At 39.8% G+C, this 12,865-nt stretch overlaps 1 protein-coding gene across 2 annotated transcripts in view; it reads right to left on the reverse strand.

The window, feature by feature from the left end:
* Positions 1 to 1,471: 1,471 nt before the first annotated feature.
* Positions 1,472 to 12,865, reverse strand: part of SOS2 (SOS Ras/Rho guanine nucleotide exchange factor 2) — a 55,991-nt gene continuing 44,597 nt past the window's right edge. For both annotated transcript variants that reach the window (XM_075029443.1, XM_075029442.1), the window contains 9 exons: positions 12,103 to 12,222; positions 11,210 to 11,372; positions 10,087 to 10,204; positions 9,389 to 9,561; positions 7,638 to 7,754; positions 5,856 to 6,117; positions 4,887 to 4,928; positions 3,619 to 3,728; positions 1,472 to 3,243 (listed from right to left, as the gene is read on the reverse strand). In XM_075029443.1, the coding sequence (XP_074885544.1) occupies positions 2,734 to 3,243; positions 3,619 to 3,728; positions 4,887 to 4,928; positions 5,856 to 6,117; positions 7,638 to 7,754; positions 9,389 to 9,561; positions 10,087 to 10,204; positions 11,210 to 11,372; positions 12,103 to 12,222 (1,615 nt within the window). In that variant the 3' untranslated portion in view covers positions 1,472 to 2,733. The remainder of the gene's footprint in view (positions 3,244 to 3,618; positions 3,729 to 4,886; positions 4,929 to 5,855; positions 6,118 to 7,637; positions 7,755 to 9,388; positions 9,562 to 10,086; positions 10,205 to 11,209; positions 11,373 to 12,102; positions 12,223 to 12,865) is intronic.

Here is a 12,865-nt window from a genome sequence, read left to right on the forward strand (position 1 = left end):
CATCACTATTTTTCCTAAACAAACCATTCTGGGCCCCACTGAGTTATGTATTTCTTTTTCTCTGGCTTCAACTGTGGAATTCAGAGCTGCTGCCCAAACTCACTCTTTCACAATCAGGTTTAAGAGTTAAAAGAAGGAAGTGTTTCACAGCCCCCCAGGTATTTTTGTAGGCTGTCAACATAAAATGTAAATTGGCATCTAAAAAAGCCTGTTCTGAGAATGGCAGCCCTGCGCAGCATCATTTCCAGGTTAACCCTAATAAATGTACGCTCCTGCTTCCACAAGTTTAAATTCTCCTCAAAGTCCATCACAAAGGTCTTGATGGAAGGAAGTACTTTGATACATACGGAAGCCATGACTAATCAGCAGATGCTCAGCTTAAAATGATCTGGTAAGGGCTTTGCTGAGTCAGTACCAAAATATAAAGCTATGATATATTTTAAAATGGTATACTGAAAAATGCTTCTGGTCTAAGCACTTGTACAGGAAGGTATAAAGCTGACATCTATATATTTTAAAATTTGGGAGAGGATTTTTTTCCCCTCCAACAACACACAAAATGTAAAAGTCTGAAAAGAGATTACTCATCTTTTAGCAATAGCTGGTGCTGAGGACTTCAAAAGAGTTAATACAAGGAACTAAAAAAAATTGACTTGTTCAGCTTATTCTGCAGATCACTGGAACAGTGAAACCTGACAGCCTGCCTTTGCTATGCAGAGAGCATTAGGGGAGTAGTTCACCGAGCTGAATTTCACCACCAGATACCAGTAGAAGAGTTCTTCACAAACTTACAGAAAAGAGTTACGAGCTGCATTTTTGCTGCAGAGGAAAAACAGTAATCAAGGCATTGTCTGTTTCCTGCCTGCACTCCCCATTCATGCATCTCAAATTTGGGACTTCTTGAACATTATTTTTGCAAAATGAAGCACCTCTCCTTCATAAAGTGTGTTCTGCTCCTTGCACGAATGGCCCTCAGGGTGGCACCTCAGATGGATTCTACCCCTCTTCTTCCTCAGGAAAGGAGCATGAAGGGCACAGGCAGTAGAAGACTGTCCAAGAGACAGATGGCAAGCTACATCTTCCCAAGAGAAGAAAATTAGCACCCTCCCCAGGCATATCGCCTCTCCTTTTCCAGAGGGAATGCTTGAGATGGTGGGAGCAGTATAGGCAGGCTGATGAAAAGCCAGAGTGTGACTTGGAAGCCTAAGCTGCTGCAAATCCCACCACAGTGCTCCATTTCTCCATCTAGAAACCACTTCTCCATCTAGAGGGGCCGAGGCATCTGATGGGTTAGTAGGTGGAGGGAAAGGTTAAACTCCCAGGGAGCTGTCATGTATCAGGCCCAACTGCAGACCGGGGGACAGCCAAAGCTGAGAATAGCAGCATGGAAAATTGGGGCACTTTGTATTGCCAAAGACTTACTAAATGCAATTCCCAACCTTGTCCTTACAAGGAACACACAGTGCTCAAGCTCTTAAAAATTAAGACTGGGGTGATTTATTAATCTTGTTAAGAACTCTGATACAAAGCACAGTAAAAGGCCACAGACCAGTAAATAAAATGTGGCTTCTGACCACTTTATAAATGCTGCTACAGTACTACCAGTAAAACAGACTCACTCTCACACCAGTTCAAACAGGTAGTTTAACTGGCAAATAAAAGTTCCATTCACTTATCAGTTTAAAAAGTTTAATAAAGCTTTAAGTGTTTGCTGGTTTAAATGCTACCAATTTCCAAAATGGATTCACGATTAAGTTAAGTGAGATCTAAAGAAAGTTATTAGGTTTGGAAGGCAAGACTGTTCCTAAGCCAGAGGAAACACTTCTGACTGTATAAGATTGCAAGAGTAGCAGACTGTATTATAGGCCTCAAGTCACTTAAATTTATACAGGTTATTAGCATTATCTGTAAATATACAATATAAACAATTGTACATACACGGCATATAGCTTTGTTCTCCAGAACAGTAGACAACTCTTTAGCTTAAGACATCTTCGCCTACCAAAACAAAAAGGCACATCTGAACAAGATGCATGCTAAGTACTAGGGATCCTTTCCAATATCCGAGACAGGTAGTCCTTGTCCATCCTTTCTCAAAATAATCAAGACCAACCGAATATTTTGGTATTTAGATTTCAAGCTATTTTTCTTTTTTGTCTTCAGCAGCAAATCAATGGCAATTAAGACATGGCATTAAAATATTCGGGAACAGTAGCTGTCACTCACGAACCTCCAAGCTTACATGAAGTTAGAAGGCAAGTGGCCAGAGGTTTAAAATCGGTAACACTGCATATCCTCGTGTTGTGTAATCATTCCATTGCTCTTTTTTTTTTTAAGTTAAAAAAAAAAAAAAAAAAAGGCCACTAGTGCTCAAATTTGAAAAAATTCCACAGACGCACCTTTTTTGGCTCAGTGCAATTAAATGATGTCAGTTTAAATTCATTTAGTGTAGTTTACAGTGCAAAAGATATATTTTGTATACTGGCGTAACTGTCGGCACTGAGGATGTGAAACAAGGCAATGCTGCTGATCACCTGAGGGTAATGCTGTCAAACAGACGCAGGCTAGAGTGTGTGTAGTCTTATTTTTCCAATTTAAACTTTTTTTTCTTGATCAGCAGCACTTTAAGAGCATAATTTGTGAAAGTACTAAAATACACTGCCTTTTTTGAATAAATAAAAAAAAGGAACTTTACAAATACTATTCCAGTGTCAATGACTACTATGGCTAAGGTCATTGAGGAGTTTCTGCATTTTCTAGCAAAGACAGTCTGTGCAAAGGAGGGTGGGAGAGCTCCCTTTTGTAAGTCTTTGGTGGCAGTTTTGGTAACTGAGGGCTCGAATTGTGCCGGGGTGGGACCGGGGGCGCAGGCGGGTGGACCAGGTTGTTGTGACTGGCGCTGAGCACGCAGCATCGGCGCAGTACCCTGGGAGAGGGTGTGCTGGGAGGAGTGCCGGGAGAGCTGGGGCCTGTGCTCGCCTCCCTGAACCACTCGGGATCTCTGTGCAAGCGTCCCACCGGCGGCGGCTGGAGGTTTAGAGGGCAGTTGATAAAGTGTTCGGGCGGCCGGAGCGGTACCGGTGGTGGAGTATCAGGAAGAGGGTCCCGGGGGGGTGGAGGAGGAGGGCTGTGCAGCGGCTGGTCAAAGGGGTTAGTGTACGCTGGAGCACGAGGCTGTATCTTTGGAGGTGGCGGCTGCCGAGGTGGAATTGCTGGAGGATCGTCGTCCGACTTTAAACTTCCCTACAACATTACAGAGAAGATGACATTTTAAGAAATGTAGATGTAGATAAAGAGCCTATCTTCTGACAGATGCAGAATCCTCTTGGTGTCTGCTATTGGTGCCATCAGAAACACGATTCTGGCATAGCCGTATCTTTGATTCGAATATGACCACTATGTTCCTAAAGTAGCTAGCAGAGTCTGGACATTGGGAACCTGAAACTTAAAAAGGGCAACTGCAGCACTGCATTTGAAAGTCTTTTAGACTAACAAAGTCCTGCTTGGCTAGATGGTTGGACTCAATAATCTTAAAGGTCTCTTCCAACCTAAATGATTCTATGATTCCAGATGTTCCCTGGTTTGTTATCAAAGTTATTTGGTATAGGACAGAAATACCTTAGCATTAGAAGCATCCTGATCCATCTTTTTTCGTGGAGGAAGTGGAGGAGGGTTTTGAGGCTCATCACTTAGTTTAGGAAAGCTACCCCAAGAGCTGAAGAAAGTCTCTGGAGAGAGAAAAGCAGGTATTTTACTGCTTGTGCAGTATCCGAGGAACATATGCTAGAATATTAAGCCAAACTAAAAACAACTCAAATAAGCAGATCTTTGTGCTCAACAGCAACATGAACCATTAACTTCAGTTGTATGAAATTCTCATTCATTTCTTTAATCAGATATACGCCTCACAAAGTGGTCTCCTATTTCCAGTATCAAAGATAAGCAGCAACAGTTAGCAGGCAATGCTAAAGGACAGAAAAATAAAGTGAACTCCTAAGCGAGCACTTAACTTTCTCTGCAATCCTCTCTATATTGCAGAATTTACTCCCTTTACCACAGTGCCTGCACAGTCTGCCCGCATGCTTATGTTATGCTTTGGAGTGAAAGGTTTGTTCTCTCTGCCATATGGGTACATGTTCAAATTTGGAAATTTAGAGGCTTCGTTAACAGGTCTGCAACACTTCTAAAGCAGGAGAATTATACACTGAACTGAACAGATTATATTAACTCTTACAGCATTTTAGGACATTTCTAGTCCTTCCTTTTTACAGGGGTGGGGGAAATCCTCCAAGTTAAGAAACAAAACAACCCCCGACCTGTATTTGTGAGTTTTGTCACACCTTTGCTTTTTCTCTCAGAAGTGCACAGAGCTCTGTATCAATACATTAGGCACCTGTGCTCTCCAGTTTGCAATTTTAATCACATTATGGAAAAATATATGTGCCTGTGTCATGAGAGAGTAAAAAGAGAAGCTGAAAACACAGATGAATACAGGGTATGCCTCACAGCTGTGGTACAAAAAGTACCTCTCCTTTCCCAGTGAACAAACCAGTTATTTTCACTAAGTGGTAATATGAAATTAACAAGTTGCTTCATTTGTAGCATTAGTCAAACAAAATAATCATCAAGGACATTCAAAATAGAAGCAAAATCATGCTAGAGCCTGGAAAAACAAAACAAAACAAAACTAAAGCAGACTGTTTTTAGACTTTACATTCTTTACTGGACATTTGACCTAAAACCTGTACCAAAAAAATCCTCTCAGAACCCTAATGAATGCAGCCCACATTTTCATGCCAGATTTCAGATTTTAACTCCCATTCAGCTTCCCTGAAACCAGGAAAAGCAGAGTTAAATGAAACATTTAATAGAGTTACAGTACTCACTTGACTGTGGCAAACTGACAGGAGCGAAGATGCTATTGTTACCTGTTAAATGAAAAATCGATTAAAGACTTTCCAGACAGAACAACTGCACTACAGCACATAACGTATGTTTGTGAATGACCTCAAAGATCACCATAATCTCCAAGTTTATCTACTGCTAGCATGAATTAAGCTTCCCTGTGTACGATATTGCTGAACTAGTGATTTTAAGTTATGCTGGGAATTAAACTTCATTATTCTACTCTGTTCTGACACTACCATGTTGTTGTTCACTTCCCCTGCAGCCCAAAAGTCCTCAGCATTTGTCATATAAAAATTGTTTGTCACTTTTGTCCCCCCCCGCCAGGCTGAACCCGCCTGCCAAGTCTGCAGCCCCCTTAGAGCAGAGCCAAGACCCATCACGCGCTGCTTTCAAGACTAAGGAGCTGCTCACAGCTACAAGCAAAGCTTGGGAGTGTTATCAGTGCACCTGAAATAATAGTGTCATTTTTGTAATCAAGACCGCGTTTTGGAGCAAGTACCCTGACCATCCCCACTTCTGGCGCTTCGGTTCACATCTCAACACGCACAGACTGGATTCCCTTCAAAGGAAATTAAACCAGAATCACTAGAGTGTGTTTTGTCCTCCAGAAACACACACTGGTGTGGATGCCAGGTCCTCAGCACCATTTCTCTCTACGGATGTGCCATACTTGTTAAAGCAGGCATAGCCCCTGCACATTAGTGCCTCATGGGGACATCTCCCGTAACAGATTGCCTCAGCTCCAGTAGGCAAAAAGACTGGAAATGTCACTTGTTATATAACTACTTACAGCAGGGATTTCCAAAGTACACCTAACACTGAGACAAGAACTTCATAGTCCACAATGCAATTCTGGAACCTTTTTTTAAAAGGCTGGCATACACACCAATACATTTGGAAGCCTGAGGGACAGTAACAACAAGTATTAAAACATATTCCACATTTACCATAAGAACTGTTGAGATCAATGTCTAAAAACACACTGAACTCCGAAGAAGCAGACACTGGTGGTGTAGACGGGGTGTTCGGAGAAGTTGGTGCTGATACTGTTGATTCATGCTCTGCCTCAGTGATTCTACTGAAACTTATCTTACTCGGTTCCTTTTCAAGTGGCAATGGATGACTTCTCAAGGTGCCAGAGGTGGAGCCATGTCTGCCAGTATTGGGCCTTATCCCGGGAGATTTCAGGGGGTATGTTGTTTTTCTAGGCTGGAAAAAGTAAAGCTGGTTAGTACTGCTACCATTTCAGATAGCAAAACTGCCAAGTCTCTATGAGATATTTTAAAAAGTACTTATCAAATACACCTTAAGAAGTGGTACAGCCTTTCTACAATTGACTTGAGGTACAGTCTGTTGTTATCTATACAGCCTAAAAAGTTATGGATGCAGCTTAACAAACCTTTTTTTCCCAGCTCAGTAATTTTCAATTTTTTTTTTTTTCCCCCACAACTGTGAAGAATGAAGAGTCAAGTTTCAGATGCATGCCAATCGGGACAAAACACAGGGAAGAGCAAGTCACAACCTTGGGTGAGAGAAAGTTACTTCAAGTGCCCCAAAGGCCTGCAGAAGAGCCTCATAACAGCACCATAAGACATGCTTTGTGCTTATGCCACAGAAGGTCACCAGGCCCCTACACATGTCCAAGATCAAGGACGCACTCAGACACATGTTGTCTATGTCCTCTGAGTTAGTCAGGACAAAATTCTTACACACACGTCACTGGTGTGAATGAAACAAGCCTCATTAGACTCAAGTGTAACACAGCACAGATCAAAGGCGATCCTTTGAAGATGAATTACATTCCCATCCTACGGTGGTATGCACAACTCCACCACATTACAGTACCCAGAACTGGACTTTCCTGAAATTCCAATAAGAATGTCTAGTTTGGAAATCATGAACTGTAAAGAATTCATGCCCAGTTGACTGAGACTGGCAGCACAGATACCTATTTTTAGCAAATATTTTTGAGACACTACTGTAAGCAGTGTTTTTGCAACAGTAATTTCTGTCATTTTCTTGCCATATTTGTAAAATCATCTTACTCATTCCTCTAACAGGAGATTGCTAAAATGATTTATAGCTCTTCCAAAAATTAGAGGTATCTCCAGCTACTCAGAAGTACGATTACAACATAAAAAACCAAGTGTTCTAGAGAGTGATCTTTCTGCTTAAAAAAGAACCCTGGGCTCCAGTAGCTATTAAAAAAAAAAAAAAAATAGAATTGGTACTCCTTTGAATTGAACTATTATTTTTTCATCAGGAAGGTTGCACCTTGTCCCTTGTCGATTCTTCAATTTTTGCAACAATGCAAAATAGTTAGACAAAAGAAAAAGAGAAATTAACTTCTACTTAAAGAAAACACATTAATGATATAGAAAAATCCGTATTTTGATTAATATTAATAGTCTATAAGTTTTCTTGATACTGTGAAATGAGAAATGTTATTATGTATTCTATTGAATGACTACGGTAAGAAACCCAAATTTAAACGGTAATATTTTAGGCTTTGGGGAAAAAAGTGTTCATTCTAAAATAAGCCAAAGGTAGTATGTTTTAGTAGCGACAAACATCTGAGATAAAAGTATTTTTAAATCAAGTTTTGCTGGAAAATCATCTCATGATACAGAATTCTGAAGGAAACATGTATGGCTTATTGAGTTAACTATGTATTCTTTTTTGTAGTAGCTAGTGGATTTTAGCTATTTAATTTGCAGGACAAGACTTACAAATCTAGGTGGTTGCTTGCAGTTTCGAGGTTCAATTTCTAATGACTTGTTGAACAGATAATCTGTAAACTCTTTTTCTGGTATCTTCCCCATAGGATTGAGATTTTCAAAGAATTTCTAAACAAAACGAGCATCAAGAACATTTAAAAAATAAGCATGTACACAGAATTTTAATGAAATGCTTGTAATTCATTGATTAAAAATCTAGCTTTTCACTATTGTGAAGCTTATTTCCAGGAAAAACAGAGTAAAATGTTCCCCAAAATAAATACAAAACAATCCAATGCAAGAAACAACCAAGTTCATGGCAAGTTTTCTGACATGAAAGAATGACCTTGCATCAAATAACCAGGCATGGTAAATTAAGTCTTCTGTAAATTGTTTGCTAATATTTTTGACTAGCGAATCACGCACAGCACAGCAGCGTTAAAGGCCATGCAACAGTGTCCTGTACACTTGCCTTAAAATCACAGATCTGTGAAGGAGCAGAATACAGACGATACGGTAGTGGAAGCAAAGGTTATGCTAGTGCCATTTCTTAGAGGTGCTTTGGATGTTATCGTTTAACTACAAAGAACAGGAAGGGATGGTGGACAAAAGCAGGAAGGTCAGAGGCAGGGACAGAGTATGGCGCTACGGCACAAGGACTGGAGGGAAGGCATGGCTAGGACAGGACTGGCACCGATGGCATGGGACAGACAAAGCTCCCTCGACGCCTGACAGTCCTGCGTTAGCTGCTCCTGCTGCAGCTGGAGCCTCTGGGTGGGGAGCTACGGCATTTTCCATTTGTTCTTTCTGCAGCACAAATACTGCCATCCCTCGAGCTTAATGTACTTCTTGGCTTATGAATACTGTAAGTCTCCTAAACCCTTCCCAGGCATGTCCACAGCAATTAAACACACAATGCAAATAACATTTTAAACAGCAGTATTACTGCCCATTTAATTCTTCACATAACCAACTTCTTTGTTGCTTCCTGCCTGCTGCTGTTCACTAGCTGAGACTGAGAGTTGTCCACGCTGCTGTTTTTTGGAAAGGTTACAATTAGCCGTGCACTTAGGAAGTATGGCTGGGTACTTAATGCTATGCTTTTCAATCATTATTACCTCCATATAAAAACACCTACCTACCATTACCTGGCTCGTTGTTTCAGCACCTTCCTTTAATTATCTGGGATTCGCTAGTCTTTGTCTTGGGTAAGTAACCACTCGAGCATGCTCTCTTCTCATTTCTAAAGATAATGCTGGCTGACACTGGTGCATCCCCACATTTGCTTAGCTTCCGCCATGCTGAATGACTGTTGGTATTTGTGCTGAACTACACATCCTCTGACTGTTAGCGGTGTCAGTAGACTTTGGTCAGAGGTGTCATTACAGAATGACAGGACTATACACACTAGCCACATACAGAGCATTTTAGGTTAAAGGCAACCGATTTTTCTCCAAAAAGTTCTGCTGTTTGGTCAGTATGTATTATTCATTCTGTTTTGTTGCTAAACAATCTGATACCAGGCTGCAGAACAGTAAGGGGATGAATGAGACCCAGAACATGGAATCCAAACAAGTAAATCCCCACTTCAGGCTAGTCCTTTGCAGTGGTACTTTCTTGTCTACCAACACTGTTCCCTGCTTTCTGATGGTCAGGGTTCACGTAAGATTAGGTCTAGTACCAGAAGATTATCTGTCAGTTTTTTGTTGTGTACATTCTTTTCCTTCTCCTATCCCCAAAACAGATATTTGATGTTTGATTACCCGAATTTCTGGCTCTATCCGTAAACAGTAAGGCTGGTTTTGATACTGCTGAATTTCTCCTGTTATTTCAGCCACTTTTCTCCTCTTACTGAAGTTAATTAATTCTTTCCCTTGTCTTTTAAGGAAGTCAGGATTCCCTTCTTCTGTCTTCAAAATATTTGTTAGGTATATTCCTGATAAAGAGAGAAGTGTTTTTTAAAGTTCATTTTCATTCCAAGAGATTATTTCATTCTTTCTAATGAATGACAAAGTCTGAGCATACGTAGACCATTCCTTTTAATGCTCCAACAGTTTATTGGCTGGCAAAATGAATCAAGTCTGCATTTTACACAGGAACAATATACTATTGAAATAAGATGTTTTATCTCCTTAACATGAGATCCTGAGTTTAGAAAAAAAACCCGACATCTTCAGGTCATCACCATAATCAGATCACCAATATGGAGGCAGTGTTAAACCAAGTAAGGTAATATACTATAATACCAGTAATCTGTATACTAAACTAGAAAAATAAATTTATATAAAAGACACTAAGTCTAAAAACATTACAAACCTAGGAAGTCAGTCACATATTATATTAAAAAAATTTTAAAGCTAAACACAGCCCCAAACACTTTAAGCAATATTAACACATCTGCATCAAACTCAACTTAAGACTGACAGTACACACAATATTAGCCTTCCCTGGTGTTACTTACCAAAGAAAGGCACACAGGGTGGATTAATTGACTTGAGCTTAGCTAGATATTTTTTAAAATGATCTTGACTTAATTCTACTGCTTCATCCAAAACTCTTTTTTTTCTTTCCTGTAGTGCCTAAGTTGCCAAAGAAAAAAAACAGGGATGCAAATCTTCTCAATAGCATGGTTAGCAAGAACAAGGCAATTCCCTAGATCTCTTAGCAAAACTTAGGAACTGAAATTCAGATTTGAAAGAACCTCTTTTGTAAATGGTTTGCTCTGGACTACAGCACTATCAGTCCAACAATTTAGTCATGTGAATCATAAGGCTAATGTAAACAGACTTATTTTGTCTACCAAGCCTACAAACATAACTATGGTCTTAAAATTTAATAAAAATTAAACGTGTAATTTTGAATTTAACTTAAAGGCCTTGTACTGCCTTTCAAAGACATACAAAACTCAAAACATTTTATTCATGCTTCTTTTTCTATTTTAGTCAAGGGAGGCTTTGCTGCCAAATCCTAGGCATTTCTTTTCCTTGGCAAGTGAAAAATGGAGTCACTACTTGTGTAGTAGCCTCTCTTCCTACCATCCATCTAAACAGTTCCAGCACGTTTTTGTTTCTGCCTCCAACAATCTGAATTTTGTGAGACTCTCTCATCCAAGAGAAGTTCTTGTGATCAACTGAAACCTGAGCTTTAGCTATCCCCTCTCCATGCCCTTCTACCCCCTGTTTCTTGTGTACATAGGAAATGCTGCTGTTAAAATATTCCAGTCCAGGGTTCTGAGTCCTGGGATCCTCCTCTTTCATGCCCATAAAATGCTGGACTGAAGCAAGAGGTTCATCTCAGACAGGGTAAGGAACAACAATTGAATGATCGTGGCATTTCCCCTTTTGGGGCTGAATACTCATGAGAAAAAAAATCTGCTGAAAAGCTCCACTTCCTATTTACAGACCCTTTGAGACACCCAGCCCATCTTGTATGTTTTCTCATAAATAACTTCAAACATTTCACACTTGTTTACTTCCATGAAAGCAAGTGCGATATGGATACTATGGATTTCACTTTAGAAGTGAGATGTTTCTGGATTCTGATTATTTCCCATCCCCCCCTCAAGAGCAATGCCCAAAACTTACCTCAAATGTGTGATCTAGTCTGTACACTGATACAGAGTTCATTGCACTGACGATCTCCAAAACACCATTGAAATTATTCAGATCTTGAAAAACCTGCAGGATTTCTATAATCCTACTCAGCACAGCCACTCGCTCTTCAAAGTTCTCAGTTTCCACAATGCACCTAATCAAGAGACATAATTTGAGAAACACTGATAAATAAAACCTGACATTTTGCTAGCTACTAAATCAAAATTTCCCAAGCAAAACTGTACAGTACATCCAGTATGCACATTTTGGCGCGCTCTCAAGAATCTCAAGTACAAATTTATGTAATCACATCTTACATATGTTCAAGTTGGAAAGCCAAGAAAGGTTTTGGCATACCCTGTAAAATAATAAAGCAAACCCCAAGCAAGATCCAGGATAAGTAGGGTGACTCTCATGCTGTATCTACAGCAGCATTTTAAACTCGCTAGGTCAGGTATACACATACAAGCTGCTACACCCTTCTGACCGCAGCATTGGCCAAGTCCTCAGAAGTACTTTATCATCTCATGTGAGAAGGAAGAGAGACTAAGATAAGGGGACAGACACAACAGTGCTTTCATCAGGGATGCTGAAAAGTGGTGCCAAGTCCTGCACTGCCTTTGACACCTTTTGATGTACTGTAGAAAAGTTAAGTAGGACCTGTGCTGACCAAGTGGACATAACTGGAAAGAACCTTCCAGACTCAGGAAGAGGGAGCCTATGCGATCGGCATGGCACACACCCTTGAACCAAAAACGGGAATTACTGTAATACCCTACAGCCACCTCAAGATTCAAGGAAACAGAATTCAAACAGCAGAAAAACATTTCTCTTGGGATTTCAGTAGGAGTTAATGCCACAAGACTATCACCACCTGTACTTACTTTTCAAACCAAAGAGTAAGATTTGTAGTATGACGAATCATTTTCAATAGATTTGGGGAGTTAAGTTCCTTATCTTCTTTAGTCCACACACTACCAACGAGTTCAGAAGGCTGTACTGCCCTGATAACAACAAAGCAAGATGCAGAAGAATGCTCAATACAAATAATAATTTTATACTCTGTGTTTGCATTAAAAGATTATTTCTTCCCTTCATCATGACTTGATTCTTCACAAATACAAACCAATCTTATCTACTGCAAAACAGTTACTTAAAATAACTTTTTGACAAGTATTTGACTATAGAAGGAAATACATTTTTATCTTAATTGAAATTGGCATTTTTGAATAAGCATTTTCAGGTAAGAAAATTACAAAGCAGTAAATTTAATTTCCTGAAAGCTTATTTTAAAAAGCATCTCAAAGTCAGTTACAATTTTTTAAAAAAATAGGAAGTTGAAATACTTCGAACAACCTGCTGGTAAAGTGGCCTATTTCAATAGAAAAACCTGCTGTCACTGAAGCACAAAAGGATGCTTCACCTTGAAGTTTTGTAAGACTTTAGAAAATTTCTACCCAGCAAAACCTAGCTCTCACATCAAGGCTAGCTCTATTTATCACAAGTAACAACAGAGCTAGGAAACAGCCAAGTACCTATGGTACCAAACGAAAAAAACTCTTCAGAATTAGATTAGAGGACCTTGATGTAACAGTGCTATGGTTATATGCATATAACACCTGGGCCTTTGCTAGCTATAAAGGAAAG

This window comes from Buteo buteo, chromosome 6 (assembly GCF_964188355.1).
Source record: "Buteo buteo chromosome 6, bButBut1.hap1.1, whole genome shotgun sequence".
NCBI lineage: Eukaryota > Metazoa > Chordata > Aves > Accipitriformes > Accipitridae > Buteo > Buteo buteo.